Source organism: Rhinoderma darwinii, chromosome 3 (genome assembly GCF_050947455.1).
Source record: "Rhinoderma darwinii isolate aRhiDar2 chromosome 3, aRhiDar2.hap1, whole genome shotgun sequence".
Classification (NCBI taxonomy): domain Eukaryota; kingdom Metazoa; phylum Chordata; class Amphibia; order Anura; family Rhinodermatidae; genus Rhinoderma; species Rhinoderma darwinii.
Genome location: NC_134689.1, coordinates 335,637,448 through 335,658,578, shown reverse-complemented (window position 1 = coordinate 335,658,578; position 21,131 = coordinate 335,637,448). Strand labels below are relative to the sequence as shown.

The 21,131-nt window shown below is 40.2% G+C and overlaps 1 protein-coding gene across 1 annotated transcript in view; it reads left to right on the top strand.

Annotated features, from left to right (window-relative positions):
- LOC142750488 (uncharacterized) overlaps positions 1-16,681 on the top strand; it is a 40,367-nt gene extending 23,686 nt beyond the window's left edge. Inside the window, exons 6-18 of the mRNA XM_075859490.1 lie at positions 3,023-3,180; positions 4,882-5,068; positions 7,223-7,332; positions 7,421-7,553; positions 7,940-8,122; positions 9,707-9,745; positions 10,279-10,446; positions 11,096-11,245; positions 13,225-13,280; positions 14,738-14,858; positions 15,224-15,312; positions 16,055-16,190; positions 16,291-16,681. Of these exons, the coding sequence (XP_075715605.1) occupies positions 3,023-3,180; positions 4,882-5,068; positions 7,223-7,332; positions 7,421-7,553; positions 7,940-8,122; positions 9,707-9,745; positions 10,279-10,446; positions 11,096-11,245; positions 13,225-13,280; positions 14,738-14,858; positions 15,224-15,312; positions 16,055-16,190; positions 16,291-16,626 (1,866 nt within the window). The 3' untranslated portion in view covers positions 16,627-16,681. The remainder of the gene's footprint in view (positions 1-3,022; positions 3,181-4,881; positions 5,069-7,222; positions 7,333-7,420; positions 7,554-7,939; positions 8,123-9,706; positions 9,746-10,278; positions 10,447-11,095; positions 11,246-13,224; positions 13,281-14,737; positions 14,859-15,223; positions 15,313-16,054; positions 16,191-16,290) is intronic.
- Positions 16,682-21,131: the final 4,450 nt, after the last annotated feature.

Genomic DNA, 21,131 nt, shown 5'->3' with positions numbered 1-21,131 from the left:
CCTAACCGTGATTACTTGATTCGTGTATCACATTGGCATAGTTAGATTATGACACCAATTACTGTTACTGAATAAAACCTCCACACCAGTGTATCTTTGTTTCTAATGCTTTCGCACTTTACATTGACACTTATAAAGTAGTAAGGTAGATCAACAAAAAATGGTTATGTTTCCATTTGTAGTGCTTATCTGAACTATTTAGTATTTTTATATTATTTTTATCATTTATTTATACTTTTTGTTTTTATTATTGTTTTTCTTTCATTTAGAAAAAGTGAGGACCAGTAACCTCACTTCTCAATTGTTTGCTGTAGGCTATCCCTGTATGCTATGCTTTCATGAGTCCCTACACCAGAGATCGAGGTGTGTAGGGTCATAGGGTATAGCACATGCACAATCAGATAGCACTAACATAACAATTTTTTGTTATTTTTTATAATACTACCATACCTCCACACCATGACCACATCTTACCACAACATAGTGACTGAATAATACCACCATTCTGTTACTGAATAACACCACCACACCACAACCACATAGTGAATGAATTATACCCCCATACTGTTACTGAATAATACCACCACACCATAACCACATAGGGACAATAATACCCCCCATACTGTTACTGAATAATACTACCACACCATTACCACATAGGGATTGAATAATAACCCCATTCTGTTACTGAATAATACCCCCACACCATAACCACACAGTGACTGAATAATATCCCCATACTGTTACTGAATAATACCGCCACACCATAACCACAGAGTGACTGAATAATATGCCCATACTGTTACTGAATAATACCGCCACACCATAACCACAGAGTGACTGAATAATATCCCCATACTGTTACTGAATAATACCGCACCCCATAACCACAGAGTGACTGAATAATATCCCCATACTGTTACTGAATAATACCGCCACACCATAACCACAGAGTGACTGAATTATACCCCCATACTGTTACTGAATAATACCGCAACACCATAACCACAGAGTGACTGAATAATAACCCCATTCTGTTACTGAATAACACCACCACACCACAACCACATAGTGACTGAATTATACCCCCATACTGTTACTGAATAATACCTCCACACCATGACCACATCTTACCACAACATAGTGACTGAATAATACCACCATTCTGTTACTGAATAACACCACCACACCACAACCACATAGTGACTGAATTATACCCCCATACTGTTACTGAATAATACCACCACACCATAACCACATAGGGACAATAATACCCCCATACTGTTACTGAATAATACTACCACACCATTACCACATAGGGATTGAATAATAACCCCATACTGTTACTGAATAATACCGCACCCCATAACCACAGAGTGACTGAATAATATCCCCATACTGTTACTGAATAATACCGCCACACCATAACCACATAGTGACCGAATAATATCCCCATACTGTTACTGAATAATACCGCCACACCATAACCACATAGTGACCGAATAACCCTATTCGGTTACTGAATAATACCGCAACACCATAACCACATAGTGACTGAATAATACCCCCATTCTGTTACTGAATAATACCTCCACACCATAACCACATAGTGACCGAATACCCCCATTCTGTTACTGAATAATACCTCCATACTTTTACTGAATAATACCTCCATACTGTTACTGAATAATACTGCCACACCAAAACCACAGTGACTGAATAATAATCCCATACTGTTACTGAATAATACCTCTAGACCATGACCACATATTACCACAATATAGTGAATGACTAATACCCCCATACTGATACTGAATAATACTGCCACACCATGACCACATATTACCACCACATAGTGACTGAATAATGCCACCATAATGTTACTGAATAAAATCCACTAAACAAAGATCAATATTACCACCATACAGTGACAATATAGTGATAGATACCAATTCTACACAGGCACTCTGCAGACCATATAAGTGACTACAGTACGTTGACATCCAGTGACTCACATGTTGAGAAGGCAGATGTGAGCCTTCTAAACTTAAACCGATCTAAACTTCTGATATATCTTTATGACATATCAAAAGTTTGATGAAAGTGAAGTTACTCTTCAGGCAAAGTATAAAGGAGACATTGGAGTATGTTGTGATTTGGATCAATATATAGTCTCCATGACAACACTGAAACTGACGGGAATCAGACGGGACATGTTGCCTTTAGAACCTCTCAGTAAGGGTATGTGCACACGCTAACTGCATTTACGTCTGAAATTACGGAGCTGTTTTCAGGAGAAAACAGCTCCGTCATTTCAGAGGCAATTGCTCGTACTCGCATTTTTCGAGGCGTCTTTGACGGCCGTAATTGTGAGCTGTTCTTCATTGGAATCAATGAAAAACGGCTCAAATTACGTCCAAAGAAGTGCCCTGCACTTCTTTTGACGAGGCTGTTATTTTACGCGTCGTCGTTTGACAGCTGTCAAACGACGACGCGTAAATTACAGGTCGTCGGCACAGTACGTCGGCAAACCCATTCAAATGAATGGGCAGATGTTTGCCGACGTATTGTAGCCCTATTTTCAGGCGTAAATCGAGGCATAATACGCCTTGTTTACGCCTGAAAATAGGTTGTGTAAACCCAGCCTTAAGCAGCTCAGGCTTTGGGGGGAAACTTCAAGTGATCACACAGCATAGAAGTAAGATATTAAAGAATAGTTTTCACAGTTTTAATATTCGGGTAGGTCTCCATAATTAAGCCCGGTTGCCCAGCAGTATTATATATCCGCTGTTGCTCAGATGCTACAAATGGCAACATATTATAGTAACTCTGTTACCCATCATCCTTGACTATGAATAGCCCGATATTATACAGAAGCTATTGATGAGCCAATTGTAAAGAGGCAATAATCCAACCTCATGTTAGATTAATGTCATCAAACCTTTATTAAAACCTTGTTTTTGCAGGATATATTAAAGAATTTTCCGTCTCTTTTCAAATCTACTCTTGGTTTGCCTTCCAGGTTTCAGATGACTACTTTTCTATGATTGTGTCCACACTGCTCTCAGTCATAGTGACCTCTGAGCCTCTTCTCTTCTATGATGTTGTCCCCTTTTTACATTATCTGGAACCTGATGAGCTTATAGGGCTTCTACCTCCACTACAAGACGACAAGGAGGTGTAAGTTTCTCTAGTAATGCTAATATATCTATTTTATAAGTCTTGGAACTTTGCCTACGGCTGATCATCTAAGGAGTGAAAACAGTACCCAAATAATTGCAATTTGGATGATGTCATGGGCCTATCTAGAGCAGTAGCAGCATTAGCAGTTGTTATGGGGACCCACTGAAATGCAGGGACATTGCTCCTCTGTAAAAAGACAGTGTTGGCTTTCTGCTGTGCGTTGTCCTTTGTGCAGAAGATGTGCTCAGTGGAAAAAGGTGGTAGGAGCCCTTTGCTATTTTGCCCTTTGTATTTTATTTATGTCCCTGTATTATTCAGTTCTGTCTCAGTTGAAGCGTTGATGACATTTTCTTCATGTTCTATATGTAAGCTCATGTAATATCTTGTAGTTGTATAGATCCTCCTCCATTTTGGAAATGACCAGACAGTCTGAAATATTTAATCAAAGCATATTAACCCATTAATGACCAGGCCAGAAAAGGCCTTAATGACCAGCTAAATTTTTTCGTTTTTGCCTCTTTGTCTTTCAGCAGTCATAACGTTTTAATTTTTTCATTGAAGTGGCTATATGAGGCCTTGTTTTGTGCGGGAGAAATTGTATATTTTCCTGAGCAGTTTGAGGGTACAAATAATTTACTGTGTAACTTAAGTAATTTATTTTTGAGTCGGCGTGAATATAGAAAAGGCGATTTTTGGCATTGTCTCTCTTTTTTTTTAATTGTAAATTTTTTTTAAAATCCCAGTTACATTTCATGCTAAATTACCTGTTAAGTTAATTCTTCGGGTTATTACGGTTGTGCAGATACCTAATATTAGTAGTTTTTTTTTTAATGTAATGTATGGACAATAAAACGTATTTTATGCTAAATAATTACTTTTTTGCAGACTTTTTTCTTCTTATTTTTTTTGTTACACTTTTTTTAAACATTTTTATTGTTTACTTATAATGTATTAGCATATTCCTGCATGCTATTACATTATACTGTTTTATTATGACACAGGCTGCTGTTAGGGAAACACAATGTGTTCACTAGCCTTATCTATGTACAGGAGCTGTTAGTTACAGATCCTGCTTAGAGAATAAGTGTTCACAGGAGCGCTCATAGGCCTTTTCTACAGTGGCGCCAAAAGATGTCGCTGTAAATTGGGGACCTGCACCGCCCACTGTTAAAAGACATTGGGCAGTTGTTATAGGGTTAAGGAATGAGGCCTTTTATTGTAGTACAAAACCATAATAACAAAAAGTTCTCTATTCCAAAGAATCTCAACAACTTACTTTATTAATATTATATTATCAGTCGATTTCTTAAAAAAAAGTTAAATATAAAGCAGGAAATTTATCAACACTGGGGCAAAGTAAAAGTGGAGTAGTTGCCTATATCAACCAATTTCACCTTTCATTTTGCAGAAAATGAAAGCAGAAACCTTATTGGCTGCCATTGGCAACTACTCCGTATTTCATTTGCACTAGTTTTGATAAATCTCCCCCCATTGATTTTGAGTACAGTTTGTGGGAGTGAGAGGCTATTTTCATTATATCGTTTCCTTAGATCACAGTCACGGGGCTGTTTATTCATATTGGTAACTGACAATGTACATGCTGAATGCTTTCACACTGGCAGAGATACACTGAAAACCTCTGGCAGCAAATTTCTAAAACTGATCCTGTTATTAACAATTGTATGATATCCTGTACAGGCTTCAGGTCCTCAGTCACTATGCTGGATCTCTGTCCGAAACACAGCGACTTGCGCTAGGGTTCTGGCTCCGCAGATCAACCTTGTTTCAGAATCTAACCCGAATGGACGACACTTTTATACTGCGAGTAGGAAATCTCCTTCCTCTCTTCTCATTGGATGTGTTTCTGCAGCTCAGTACACAACAGGTAAGAGGCAGTGACCAGTAACATAATGGACAATATGAATTCCAGTCCGCTCCACCAGTTAAAAACAACAGACACTAAAAAAAAATTCTAGGTCACCCATCATAACCATGAGTTCCCTATGTGGGGCAATGCAGAGAAAAAGTTATCCTCTCTTTCACCCAGGGCAAATATTCAGCTTAGTACCCCTCCCCCACAATTTAATGTATACAAATCCCTGTACAGTGGAGGAAATAAGTATTTGATCCCTTGCTGATTTTGTAAATTTGCCCACTGTCAAAGTCATGAACAGTCTAGAATTTTTAGGCTAGGTTAATTTTACCAGTGAGAGATAGATTATATAAAAAAAAAAAAAGAAAATCACATTGTCAAAATTATATATATTTATTTGCATTGTGCACAGAGAAATAAGTATTTGATCCCCTACCAACCATTAAGAGTTCAGCCTCCTCCAGACCAGTTACACGCTCCAAATCAACTTGGTGCCTGCAATAAAGACAGCTGTCTTACATGGTCACCTGTATAAAAGACTCCTGTCCACAGACTCAATGAATCAGTCTGACTCTAACCTCTACAACATGGGCAAGACCAAAGAGCTTTCTAAGGATGTCAGGGACAAGATCATAGACCTGCACAAGGCTGGAATGGGCTACAAAACCATAATTAATACGCTGGGTGAGAAGGAGACAACTGTTGGTGCAATAGTAAGAAAATGGAAGACATACAAAATGACTGTCAATCGACATCGATCTGGGGCTCCATGCAAAATCTCACCTCGTGGGGTATCCTTGATCCTGAGGAAGGTGAGAGCTCAGCCGAAAACTACACGGGGGGAACTTGTTAATGATCTCAAGGCAGCTGGGACCACAGTCACCAAGAAAACCATTGGTAACACATTACGCCGTAATGGATTAAAATCCTGCAGTGCCCGCAAGGTCCCCCTGCTCAAGAAGGCACATGTACAGGCCCATCTGAAGTTTGTAAATGAACATCTGGATGATTCTGAGAGTGATTGGGAGAAGGTGCTGTGGTCAGATGAGACTAAAATTGAGCTCTTTGGCATTAACTCTACTCGCCGTGTTTAGAGGAAGAGAAATGCTGCCTATGACCCAAACAACACCGTCCCCACTGTCAAGCATGGAGGTGGAAACATTATGTTTTGGGGGGGTTTCTCTGCTAAGGGCACAGGACTACTTCACCGCATAAATGGGAAAATGGATGGAGCCATGTACCGTCAAATCCTGAGTGACAACCTCCTTCCCTCCACCAGGACATTAAAAATGGCTCGTGGCTGGGTCTTCCAGCACGACAATGACCCGAAACATACAGCCAAGGCAACAAAGGAGTGGCTCAATTAGAAGCACATTAAGGTCAAGGAGTGGCCTAGCCAGTCTCCAGACCTTAATCCCATCGAAAACTTATGGAGGGAGCTGAAGATCCGAGTTGCCAAGCGACAGCCTCGAAATCTTAATGATTTACAGATGATCTGCAAAGAGGAGTGGGCCAAAATTCCATCTAACATGTGTGCAAACCTCATCATCAGCTACAAAAAACGTCTGACTGCTGTGGCTGTGCTTGCCAACAAGGGTTTTGCCACCAAGTATTAAGTCTTGTTTGCCAAAGGGATCAAATACTTATTTCTCTGTGCACAATGCAAATAAATATATATAATTTTGACAATGTGATTTTCTTTTTTTTTTTAAATATAATTTATCTCTCACTGGTAAAATTAACCTAGTCTAAAAATTCTAGACTGTTCATGTCTTTGACAGTGGGCAAACTTACAAAATCAGCAAGGGATCAAATACTTATTTCCTTCACTGTATGTGGATTTGCCTAAATGGGTCGGTGGCCCAATCATAAGCTTGCCCTACCTGGGCATGCTGCTGACGGGTAATGGCCTTGCTCTCCTCCCCCGTGCAATGTGAATCTACTGACAAAATAGTATGTGTCCTCCTCATTAACACTTTATTAAAAACTCATGCTTTTGGTTTTAATGGCGTCCCCCCTCTACACGACACTCATCACCTGGGGCACATGCCCCGCCAGTCTCCCATCCTCAGCTACTCCACTCGAAACTATAATGAAAAGTATTTTCTATTAATGAGTGGTTCAGATTGAAGCAAATGTTTTTTGACCTTTTTGCTCTTCTATCAGGTTGTGAATATTCTCCCTTCGCTCCCATGGGATTTAACTCCTCCATACCAGAGAATTGTTGCATCCAAAGTGTTACAGGCACCAAATATAACAGTGCAGGATGTGGAGTTGTGAGTATCGTAGGGTCACCTCTGACAACTGGCGGATCATCTTTGTTCTCACACTCATCTTATAGACACGTTGTTGTTTTTTCCACAGAATGGGAAGATGTGTGTGCCAGGCCGATGTTCAAGATCTGAAACCATATGGCCAGAATATGGATATTTCCTTAGCTCTGAGAAGAAACCTTTTCGAGTGTGTGAGAAGAGGAGACTTCTTTCCAGACTCCATGGTGAAGTTCAATAAATCAACACAGACAATAAAGATACTATACCATTTTCTGGATTTCTTGATTCATAAGCAGGGACGGGACGTGCTCTGTTGTTGCCCAAGTCGGTGGTTTCAAAAGATAACCCGGGCATTCAACTGTCCCTTATCGCTGCTCTCCCCGCCATTCCATAGTTTTCCTATTATACTGGAGAACATCGATTGGCTGAATAACATAGCTTTTTTTTTTAAAATTCCGCCCTTCCCTCTTTGTTAGGGCTCTAGACGACTGCCTACTCTGCATGACTTCCATAGATAAACATGGATAGGTACAATGTGAATGATGGTGTTTCATTATTCGTCATCAGTTCCAAGCTCTAATCCTGTGTCTCATTATTGTCGTCTGCTTAGATGTTGGAATTCCTGTTCGGTGATCTGCAGTTTCAGGACATTCGAAATTTCAGCTTGGAATCAGTCCCCAAACTATCTGTGGTCATACGTTCTCTGGGATACAATTTCCTACAGGGTCTGCGCTCAGAGCAATTGCTTCCTGTCCTTTCTGATGTGGCCTCAGTGACACTAACATCAGCTCAGGTAATACTACTTTATTATATGTAGTAATAGCAGGTTAGTGATAGCAACCTCTGTAGCAGTTCTATCTATCTATCTATCTATCTATCTATCTATCTATCTATCTATCTATCTATCTATCTATCTATCTATCTATCTATCTATCTATCTATCTATCTATCTATCTATCTATCTCTCTAGTAATCCAAAAAAACAGGCAGCACACCGTAGTTGAAGTGTAAAAAAAGAGTGGACTTTATTGCCCCATGTGTGACGTTTCAGCTCTATCCTCTAGAGCCTTTCTCAAGCCTTTCTCTAGAGGATAGAGCTGAAATGTCGCACATGGGGCAATAAAGTACCCTCTATTTTTACACTTCAACTACGGTGTGCTGCCTGTTTTTGGGATTACTGTATAGCTGGGATCTCGGTCTGCTCCCCAGGGCTTGCACCCACATCTTTTCCGGTGCTGCAGGACTTTCTGTTTTGCTATCTAATCTATCTATCTATCTATCTATCTATCTATCTATCTATCTATCTATCTATCTATCTATCTCTCTCATATCTATCTATCTATCTATCTATCTATCTATCTATCTATCTATCTATCTATCTATCTATCTATCTATCTATCTGTCTTTCTGTCTGTCTGTCTACCTGTCTGCATTGGCTAAACAGCTTGATACTTGATAAGGTCAAAGATTCAAATACTTAAAACCCTGTATCATTTTATCATAAACATAAGGGCAAAATCAAATTTAGCATTCATTATACTCACTCCACTAATATAATGAAACGTGAACATATCATACGCTATCATTACAATGACAGAACACTTTATAAAGAATGAAAGACAGGAAACTTATGGATATAATATAAGGACAGGCCTATATTGCATGTTGCTTTGAGATTTGTGTAAAAAGTTTTTTTATTTTCTTTTATATCAACTTCAGATAAAAATCTGCACAAAGACCTGTCATTTACATACTGTCCACAAGATGGCAGCAGAAGTTTTAACAATTTATTGGTTTCACTAAATGTTTTGGGTTATAGCTTATTGTATATCTAACCTTTATATTTGGATCTTTCTGATTTATGTACAAACAGCATAATAATGACTGTGATAATAACAACTACAAATATATCATATGTTGAGGTAAAAAGTAGCAGTTATTAGAGGGTTTAGCTAACAATAAGTCTCTGTTCACATTGCTGTGGTCTACGTTCTGTCAGGTTTCTGTTGCCTTTTGACGGTAGGAGTAGATAAGTATGCAGCAGAAAAACTGAAACCAAATGGACCAAAAATAACTTAATTGGATCCGTTGCCATGAAGTGGTTTTGTACATAGCCCTAACCAGAACATTTTGCCTTGATTAACACAGGACGGAAAGGCTGCAGATTTTCCACAGCATATTTGCAGCGCTTCTGCGGCAGGTTTTTTTTTATTTTTAAAAGAAGCATTTCTAGACCTTTTGGGAATATTCCTGAGTGGAGCAACGGCGGTGCTTAAAAGTCCTGCAAATTGGGATTCACATGTATGTGTGTAGGTATGCACACAGTACATTGTTGTCATTTATTTTAATTTAGCATTTATTTCTGTATGTATTTTAGGCACGGGAGCTTGTTCAGAAGGTCCTAAAGCCAGGAAATGTGAGTCTGAACCAGTGTGTGCCTAAATCAATGTATCACAATATATCATTTAGAAATCCCATAAATGCAGAGGTCAGGACACGATTTTATTATAAGTGAGTTGGGCTGAGCTCCAATACCACACACATCACATGAGAGAATAGAGTAACATCTTATTTTTGGGAAAAAAAAATACCCTTTTTCTTAATCTCGTACAATCCTTTCTATGGTGGAGGGAGCAACTGGCACAGCAAGCTCCTCATTTGTCTGATCCCCTGAGGGCAGTACCACCCCTACTGCCCTTATATGACTGTATGCATTAGTGCAAGATTGGTTCTAAGTAGTTCAGACTTTATGTCACTTTTTCTAAGACCAAATGTCGGCCATTAATTCCATGGTCGTTGAAATGTCCACCATACTATCCATTGTTAGAGCAGACACATGGATGTAATATTTAGGTGTTAATGTAATCCACCATGTGGTTTATGTATTTACCTTTATTATGTCTTTGTAGACATGAACGTTCTATATTAAACCAAATCTCCCACACACAGGTCTCAGATGAAGTGCTGTCACATTTGGGTTCCTTGGTGTTGGGGATCAGTCCTACGATTCTTCAGACATTATCAGCCAATCAGCTTGTAAAGCTACTGCCAGGCCTGACCAGTAATGCAGATATGCTAAGTTCTGCTCAAATTATGGCTGTCTTCAGGACAATGTGGGTATGTGTAGATGTCAAAATTGTTTCTGTTTTTGTTAATATGGATGTGTCCTTTCATACCCTTCCTCATATCTCAACATATCCTGAGATGTGTGGCGCGAGATGACCAGCTTTGAAAATACATGATTTTGCGAGACTCTGTCACGAGATGTCAATGCTATATATGTGTTTATGTGTGACCTCCCAGTGGTTGTGATATGAATTGCAACTTGTGGAGGGTTTTTATAGCATGTCGCGATATTGTATTGAATTTGTTTTATGAGAAATTGAGTCCTTAACCAAATTAAAGCAAAAGTTAAGGGTGGACACATCTGTATGTAGTGCACTAAATGATGTTTACTCTTCTGGGGCATACATTTCAAAAAACAGCCTTACTTGCTTCTAAAAGGGTTATTGGAGTGGGCGCCAGTTTAAGTTGACCTCAACTTTGCTTTACAGACACCACAGCATAAAAAAACCAAGGGAAGGAGGGTCTACATAGAGGGTAAATCTGCACCAGGCCCTGATTCCAGATTGGTAGTGTGAAAATGTAAACTGGGACATGGGGGGGGGGGGGGTATGGGGCCTCTTTACTCAATGTAGGATCCTGTACTTGTATTATATATTATATATTAACATATTTCCATTTGATATGTATTTGTCATATACAGGCATCAGGGAATGTTTCACTAAAGCTTATGGAGCTGGGTCCTCTTCTACCATCATTGCCACTGATTATGTTACGTACAAGAAGCAAAGAAGTACTGTCTAGCCTGTCCAATCTGAGGCCTATGGCTGGGGTGAAGTGGAGCCAGCAGCAGGTAGGACCCTTTATAATCAGTTAATTGTATTGATAATGTCTGCATACATATAATGTTACTTTCATGGTCTTTATAAATTGTACTGAAAGTTCCTGCTTCTTCTGGTTAGTAGAAAAAAATCTGGAAACACGGTTTTAGGGCCACACTAATGTTTCATTTATTTACAGTTGTTGAATACTTTTAAGGCCTCATGAATATGGCACAACCATGTGCTTGGAGTCTCTTATGGACTTCAGGTGCCTCCATACAGCGCTGTTTTACAGTGATATACTTCCATAGATTTCCCACCAACCATTCACAAGTTAGTCCCCACACTTCTCAAGAGTGTAAAACAAAACAGGAAAATATATCACTTTTTCTAGTAATGAAAGAATTTGTATTTTCTTGTATTTTGTATTTTCATTCTATGACTTGTGATTTTCATTAAATTCTGGAGTTTACTCTGTAACATTTGAACATCAAATATTCTATATAAATACGTCATACTTATATTGAGTGTTCATGTTAATGAGTATTAGGAGGTTAATGTGACAATCACACACTTATCACATTCACAGTAGGGTACCATTTGCACGCAATGGAGGGAATTCATCACCCTTTCTACGCCAGTTTTCTGGCGCAGAAAAGTCGTAGATTTCACTCTGTGGGGCATAGCACGATAAAGGCCCATGCCAAGCCCCGTGTCTTGCCTCCCCCGATCAGACTACCCCCCTTCCTCATTGGGCAATTTAAAAAAAAATGTATGCTCACCTCACTGCTGCTTTTCGCTTCTCCTTTTCGGGTCCCCTCAGGCTCCCTTAGCAGGCCACAGTTCATACAATGTCCTGATGCCGGGCAGCGTCAGGACGTTGTATGTGATGCAGCAGTCAGGACGTTGAGTGCTGAGTCACATAAAAGGCCCGGTCGCTACTCAGCATCAAGACATTGTATGAGCCAAGGCATGCTGAGCCTGAGGGGACCCGGAAGAGGGAAGCGAAGAGAAGCATAAATTATTTTTATTTTATGTCCAATGTTGTCCAATCGGGAAGGGAATGGTTTGCGCACAGTTGGCGCAAGGTCAGGGGAAAGATGCAACAGATTTATTAAGATGCGTGCCCCTCTTAATAAATCCGTCACATCTTACTCCAGCGGAGCAGAAAGACTGATGTATGAAAGGCAAGTCTTGGTAAATCTGCCCCAAGTTCTAAATGCTGACACATAAGTAGGAGATTGTTTTCAACACTGCACAGAGCAAACATGATGCTAGATTTGATATTTTCTGGCTATATGGCCAATGTCGGTCAAAGTTAGAGCTTTACTTTAAATCTCAGACAAATTAATAGCATCTGGAATCTAATGAGATTGCATTTATAATTTTTTACACATATGTCTATTGTTTTGCTGATAATGTATTTACAACGTAGCTCTTATTTAGAAGTACAAATGAGAGATGACAAGAGCTTATAATTAATGATGGGACATGATAAGTACCTACGATTTTAATGTGTATTGCCAAAAGCTTTGCACTATCAATAGGCCTCCAAATTTTCATTGTGTATAGCTTTTAGGTTCTCTAAGGCTCATTAGATTTGTCATATTTCAAGATGACCTCATTTTTGGAATGACACAGAAACGCATAAAGAAATCGTCACTCATTAGATAGACAGACAGACAGACAGACAGATAGATGATAGATAGATAGATAGATAGATAGATAGATAGATAGATAGATAGATAGATAGATAGATAGATAGATAGATAGATAGATAGATAGATAGATAGATAGATAGATAGATAGATAGATAGATAGATAGAAAACACATGACACCCAGACACCCAATATTTAGCCTTGTGTGTCACAATTTTATTCATTTATGGCTCTAGATTTCCTTCATGTAAAGTGCAAATCAATGTTGTATGATATGTTTATCTAGAGATATAGAGACATCAAGTCACACTTGTATATATGAATACAATAAATTGTCTTCCTCATGTACAAGGCGCTGCTGCTGATCCGTGAGGCCACACAGATGAGTCGTATATCAGATGGAGTCAGGTTGGTTTGTGATGCCTCTATCCTGCAAACTCTGTTTATGGAAAGATATCTCTCCTGCCCTACCTTCTATACCTCCTGTATGCCACCCCTACAATGATTAACTAATATAAACGAATACATGGTTATTTGTTATAGAAGCAAAATGACTAACTAAATCAGTGGCGTTGCTAGCACCGGGCTTTCGGGGCCCAAGCCACGGACCCCAAGCCCCCCCATTTTTCATAACCAACCAGATACAAAACAGCAGCAGACTAGCATTATCAGGGTCGGAAGGGCCACTGTTTTTTGGCTTTCCCAGCTGAATAATACCAGCCTGCGGCCACCCCAGTACCAGACCATCACTACATATGGTCGGGTACTGGATCGTACCTAGCTCTTCCCGACACCCCTGGTGGCGGTGGGTATGGGCTAATAATGGGTGTTAGTGTTAGCCTTTTCACCTGCTAACACTAAACTTTAGTAATGGACGCTGTCAATCAGCCAGCGGACATAACTAAGGCGGAAGTAATAAAGTTTAAAAAAATACAAGGACATAGAAAAAATATTTTATTGCAATAAAAACCCCCACAAAATCTTCGTTAACCATTTTATTGAGAATAAAAAAAAGCTGTAATCCAAGTAGTCTTCGAATCAGAAGTAGAAAGCGAAGCAATTCTTATACTTACCTTTCCTGGGTCCAACTCTGGAGCTGCACTGTCAGCTAGCTGGGCCCTATATCTAATCCTATCATGTGTGATAATGTCTGCTGAGCCACTGTATCTAATGCTATCCATAGCCATAGGATTGTAGTATATACATATATAGACATATATACACATATAAATACATGCACACACATTTTTTTTTGGGGGGGGTAAACACCCCTGGACTAAATTATCACATTCACTAACCCTATATTTTCCTGCATCCTTCTGTTATCTGCCATACTCAAACATACCCATTCCCAAATTTTTTACCCCATCCTACTTCCCCATGGGTAGCGTTAACTTGAACATGGCTCCTCTTCTTTATAGGCATCACAAAAATACCATAAAAGTATAAAAGGTTTTGTATCTCTACATCAGGAGTTGGGAAAGGGGCAAGTGGACAAGCACCAGGTCTTCCTGTCCTAAGTTGGGTAATGTGGTGAGATGTGCCAGCACCAGGTGGGGGTACATATTCATTGCTAGCATCTTCTCCCTTGGCGAGTAACTTCTCTGGTATTTTATTAGGAATCAATCATTGGTGCTTGTCATTCTTTTACCAAATTAATCTACAATTTTTACAAATAAAACCACTTCCTGGAACCTCATCCCATTGATCCCCATTTTTTGCTTCCAAAATTATTCCATAAAATAATTTATATCAACGTATCGCACCTTATGTATCTATGTTATGTTCATGTCTCCAAATTCAAATCCTCCATCCCAAGTACATTGTATGATAGCTCTCTATTGTCTTCTACTTATGACTTTTAGGTCCTCAGCAAATTCCGTGACTGGAACGAACTGTGATTCCCTCAGAAGTCTTCTGCAAGATAACACCATACAAGCTATAGAAAAGTTTCGTGATGTCATCAACTCATTGCCCCAGCATGTGGTGAGAATAAATAATGGAGCCTTCATTCATTGGTTGCACTGAATTGACTTCAGAAGAGTTTTCACTTATCAGCAAATTCTGGAATTAGACATCAAAATAGAAGATATCTGAGATATATATAAATATATGTGATATTTACTGTTATTTAATATCTTATGCACTACTGCTATACCTCTTATTAGACATACCCAGATAAACAGATGCTGGGGATCTGCTAAATGTGGATGTAGCTTCTCTTATCTCTATTTAGCTTACATACACAATGGTTGGCCGATCACAAGTACTGGCTGTCTATCACATATGCGACAGATACTATAAAGTTTGATATAACTGTTATATCTATTCCCATCTCTGGTTCTGTTTAGGTCCGCAGTGCACTGGATAAAGTAATCCCCCTTCCTCCATCCTTAACACTGTTGAAAAGTTTAAGCTCACAAATGATTGCCGAGATTCAGTAAGTCAAAGAGATCAACATATATGATAGAAAAGTAATGTTGTATGGTAAAAGTTATGGTAAATCAAATCCCTCAGTGCTAGATGTATCTCACAAGCTTTGGGTTTAGCTGTTCTTTAAGGTACAACTAATTTTAAAACCTACATTTTAAGGTCCCTAAAAGAACTTTAAAGTATAATTAAGAATGATTACTACATTAGTGAATGTTAAGAAAGGAATATTTCGGTTCTGAAGAGCTATAACCAGTTTTCACCTATGCACTGCGCGTGCTTGCGCTCCATTTAAAGCCTGTGAGACTGACGGAGATAGCCGAGTACAATGCTCGGACATCTCCGTCAATCCCATAGACTTTGATTAAAGCGGCAATGCACATGATCGATCGCTGCTCCACTCAAATGGGGGAAAAGGGAGCCCTCTTTCTGGCAAATGCTGGGGGTCCCAGTGGTTGGACCCCCCACTGATCTACCAGTTTTCATGTTTTCAGTGGATAACTGTACCACCCCTTTGATTGTTCCATTGTTCATGCTGTATTTAGGTACTATATGAAGTAGTTATTTCTACACCGTATGACAGTATGCCATATTGGCGGTGGGGGGGGGCACTAACAGAAGGTACTGCTCAGAGCATCATCCAATGAAATGCCAGTCCTGGAATTATGGGAACTTCCCACTATTAGCCCTATATTGTTTGAGCATCAGGTGCCTTTTATTTATTTTCCAACCTAACTCTCTCTCTGTTTTAGGACCAGTGCTGTGTCTCTACTCCCAGCCAAGAGCTGCAGACATGTACTGAACATACTGAAATCAGAAGCTCAGTCTGTGGCTGCCTTACCTCAACAGCGTCGCTTCGTCTTGCTTGATGCTCTAATAAGTTGTTTGGTGAGAGGACTTATGTGTGGAGTTTGAATACTTTTCACGGATATATATATGTTTATATAAACACTACTGTTTGTTATCACAAAACTATCTTTCTTTGCAGAATTCAGCAGGAACCACTTCCACACAGGCACAATTTATTGTTCTTGGGGTCTTAACTCCATTTGTCAGAGGCTCAGCTTTTCTTACATTGTCTCAGGGAATGATGCTACAGAATGTGGAACGAGTGACAAATTACTGCTATCCTCAAGAAACACAGCTGCCATTATCACAACTGCTGCAAGAGACACAGGGCTTTGGGTATGTACCCAGTGATGCAGGAATCCGAACAATTTCAGTATATACTTCAGCAGATCAATCAGTAGATGTTAGGACCTGCACCGATCGTGAGAATGAGAGTCACGAACCCCCGTTGCTCCTCATTGTTAGACCGCAGTAAGGAGGACATTGCATGGTAGAGCATGCATGCTGCCACAGGGGGAGCAGTGATGCGAATCTGGGGGTTTGGGATCCCTGTTCTCACAATCCTGTGGATAGGTGATAATTATTGATTCTGGAAATACCCCTTTGAAGAAGCTGTCTGAGATTAGAAACATAGGTCAGTTTTTTCCCCCCAGAAACAGCATCACTCCAACCAGGGCCGATTCTAGCTTTTCTGCTGTCTGAGGTGAAAATTGAAATGGCGCCCCCCAGATCTTGATTGACATCCCTTGGCTGTTCTACATCATCACCAGCCTCCTCCAACTCTTGTGGATGCCTTGTACTTCCCTGGCATGCCCGCTGCAGCAATGAAACCGGGCAGAGTACACCTCGCTGCACGGTTCGTGCCCAAGTAGTAGAGGACAATGGCGCATCCGAGAAAGTTGGAGGAGACTTGCAGTGATGTATAACAGCCAGGGGATGTCAATCAAGCATGGATAGGTGGGTTTGGAGGCAGGACTAGGTGACTCTTCAAGATAGCGGCACCGCCCGATGACCCTTTAATGAGTAATTAGCATATAGTGTGCACCGTTTTAAAAGTTGATTTGATAGATTTTGCTGCATCTGAAAAAAACACGTGGGAATGTTTGGGAATATTGTCAAGTCATGGTGGCGGTTCAAGGGATTAAAACTACCTGACAGGTTCCCATTAAATATACAATGAATTGAAAACAATTCATCTGCCCTTCAATTTTCTTATTATAAATATATCCTACATAATTGCAGCTCCAGAACAAAGCTCATACATATATACAACACCACAACCAAGCTCAGTACATAAATCCAGCACTAGAACCAAGCTCATACATATATACAGTACCACAACCAAGCTCAGTACATAAATACAGCACTAAAACCAAGCTCGGTTCATAAATACAGCACCAGAACAAAACTCATACATATATACAGCACCAGAACCAAGCTCATACATATATGCGGCACGAGAGCCAAGCTCAATACATAAATACAGCACTAGAACCAAGCTCAGCACATATATAAAGTGCCAGAACTGATCGACGCTAAAATGTAGATAACAACAGTGTTTTTTTATTTTGAAAAACTATAATTTTTGAGCAAGTTATGAACAATTTTAGATTTATGCTAATAAGTTTCTTAATGCCCAACTGGGCATTTTTTTACTTTTGACCAAGTAGGCATTGTAAAGAGAAGTGTATGACGCTGACCAATCAGCGTCATACACTTCTCTCCACTCATGTCCATTTGTATTCACAGCACAGCGTGATCTTGCGAGATCACGCTGTGCTGTCACATACACCCACATTAACTTTACTGAAGTGTCTTGAGAGTGAATAGACATTGCCTCCAGGCAGGATGCGATGTCTATTCAGACTCCCGACACTTCAGTAAAATTTATGTGGGGCTTAATCACACAGTACAACGTGATCTAACGAGATCACGCTGTGCTGTCATTCAGAGCGTGATCTCGCGAGATCACGCTGTGCCGAGAGTGAGTCCCACAGTAACTTTACTGAAGTGTCTGGAGTGTGAATAGACATCACATCCTGGCTGGAGGCAATGTCTATTCACTCTCAAGATACTTCAGTAAAGTTAATGTGGGTGTATGTGACAGCACAGCATGATCTCGCGAGATCACGCTGTGCTGTGAATACAAATGGACATGAATGGAGAGAAGTGTATGACGCTGATTGGTCAGCATCATACACTCCTCTTTACAACGCCAACTTGGTCAAAAGTAAAAAAACGCCCAGTTGGGCATTAAGAAACTAATTATCATAAATCGAAAATTGTTCATAACTTGCACAAAAATTATAGTTTTTAAAAATAAAAACCACTGTTGTTATCTACATTACAGCGCCGATCAGATTATGAAGGAGATAGGGCACTTGTATTCTGGTGACAGCCTCTTTAAGATCTTGGCTCTGCCTCGGCCATTAAAAAAATGTGATCTTCTTCTGGTGAAGCCATTCTTTTGTTGATTTGGAGATATGCTTTGTGTTGTTGTCGTGCTGAAACGTGAAATTCATCTTCAGCTTTTTAGCAGAGGTCTGCAGGTTTTGTGCCAATATTGACTGATATTTGGAACTGTTCATAATTCCCTTCACCTTGACTAAAGCCCCAGTTCCAGCTGCAGAAATACAGCCCCAAAGCAAAATACTGCCTCCATCATGCTTCACTGTGGGTATGGTGTTTTTTTGGTGATGTTCAGTGTATGAGCTTGGTTTTGATACTGTATATATGCATGAGCTTGGTTTTGGTACTGTTTATATGTACTGAGCTTGGTTCTGGTGTTGTATTTATGTACTGAGTTTGGTTCTGGTGTCGTATTTATGTACTGAGTTTGGTTCTGGTGTTTTGTATTTATGTACTGAGTTTGATTCTGGTGTTGTATTTAAAAAGACTAAATGCTGTCATAAAATAAAAGGGTAATTCAACAAAGTATTAGTTTAAGGATATTTATGCAACCACATTATGTTTGTTTTTTATTTTTATTTTTCCACTCTAAAACATTTCAGTTTGTTTTTCAATGGAATTGTTCAGATTATGGGTCACATTAAAGTGGGAAAAAAGTTATGAAATTATTCATCTTGTACTAATTTTGTAACATGACAAAAACTGGCATTCTAACAGTGGTGTGTATACGTTTTATATCCACTGTATATACAGCACCAGAACAAAGCTCAGTACATAAATACAACACCAGAACTAAACTCAGTACATAAATACAGCACCAGAATCAAGGTCAGTACATATATACAGTACCGGAACAAAGCTCATACATATACAGTACCAGAACCAAGGTGAGTACATATATACAGCACCAGAACAAAGGTGAGTATATAAATACAGCACCAAAACCAAGCTCAGTACATATATACAGCTCCAGAACAAGGCTCAGTACATAAAAACAGAACCAGAACCAAGCTCAGTACATAAATACAGTACCAGAACAAAGCTCAGTACATACAGACAGTACCAAAACCAAGCTCATATTGTAATGATGGGGGTAGGGAAACAGACAAGTGAGCCCTAATCTACCCACCACTCAGTCCCTGCCTACTTGCAATGACCCGCCCTAGGCGACGGGTTACAACTGGGCGACGGTCCCTACGCTCAATAAGTGCACAACAGACAAACAGACAAGGGTACACAGAAGCAAAGGGAAATGGGGCAGTTGCCCACGGCAACACTGTGAACAACAAGAGTGGAGAACGAGCCGAGTCAAACCAGGAGTGTACGAGGTACCAAACGCAGAGCAGGAGAGTAGTCAGTAAGCCAGGGTCAATATGAAGCAGGGTCAAATAGTACAGAAGCTGCAGCAGGGCTAGGAAACCAAACGAGAAGAATCACAAGCAAGGAGGAACAGGAAAGGCAGGTATAAATAGACAGAGGGCGGGAGCTAGCTCCGTCTGGCCAGGCTGTGATAGGCTCTCCCACTCCTAAGCCTGCCATCCTGAGTGGTGGAAGATGGAGTCAGTCTCACAGACATAGAAGCAGGTGAAGACTGATTACCTATGGGCGTTGACACAGAAGCTGTGCCTGGCAGATCCTTTACACATATATACAGTACCAGAACAAAGCTCATACATATATACAGTACCAGAACAAAGCTCATACATATATACAGTACCAGAACCAAGCTCATGCATATACAGTACCAAAACCAAGCTCAGTACATATATAACATCATCAGAACCAAGCTCAGTACATAAATAGAGCACCAGAGAAAAGCTTAGTACATATATATAGCACTATAACCAAGCTCAGTACATATATACAGCACCAGAACAAAGCTTAGTACATAAATACAGCACCAGAACAAAGCTCCCTACATATATAGCAATAGAACCAAGCTCAGTACATATATACAGCACTAGAACAAAGCTCAGTACATATTTACAGCACCAGAACAAAGCATAGTACATAAATACAGTACTAGAACAAAGCTGTAATGATGGGGGTAGGGAAACGGACAAGTGAGCCCTAATCTACCCGCCACTCTGTCCCTGCCTACTTGCAACGACCCGCCCTAGGCGACGGGGTACAACTGGGCGGCGGTCCCTACGCTCAGTAAGTGCACGAGACAAACAGACAAGGGTACACAAAGCTAAGGGAAATGGGGCAGTTGCCCACGGCAACAATGTGAGCAACAGAGTGGTGAACGAGCCGAGTCAAACCAGGAGTGAACGAGGTACCAAACGCAGAGCAGGAGAGTAGTCAGAAAGCCAGGGTCAGTATGGAGCAGGATCAAATAGTCAGAAGCTGTAGCTGGGCCAGGAAACCACACGAGAAGAATCACAAGCAAAGGAGGAACAGGAAAGGCAGGTATAAATAGACAGAGGGCGGGAGCTAGCTCCGTCTGGCCAGGCTGCGATAGGCTCTCCCACTCCTAAGCCTGCCATCCTGAGTGGTGTAAGATGGAGTCAGTCTAAGAGACATAGACTCAGGTGCAGACTCATTACCTATGGGCGTATACACAGAAGT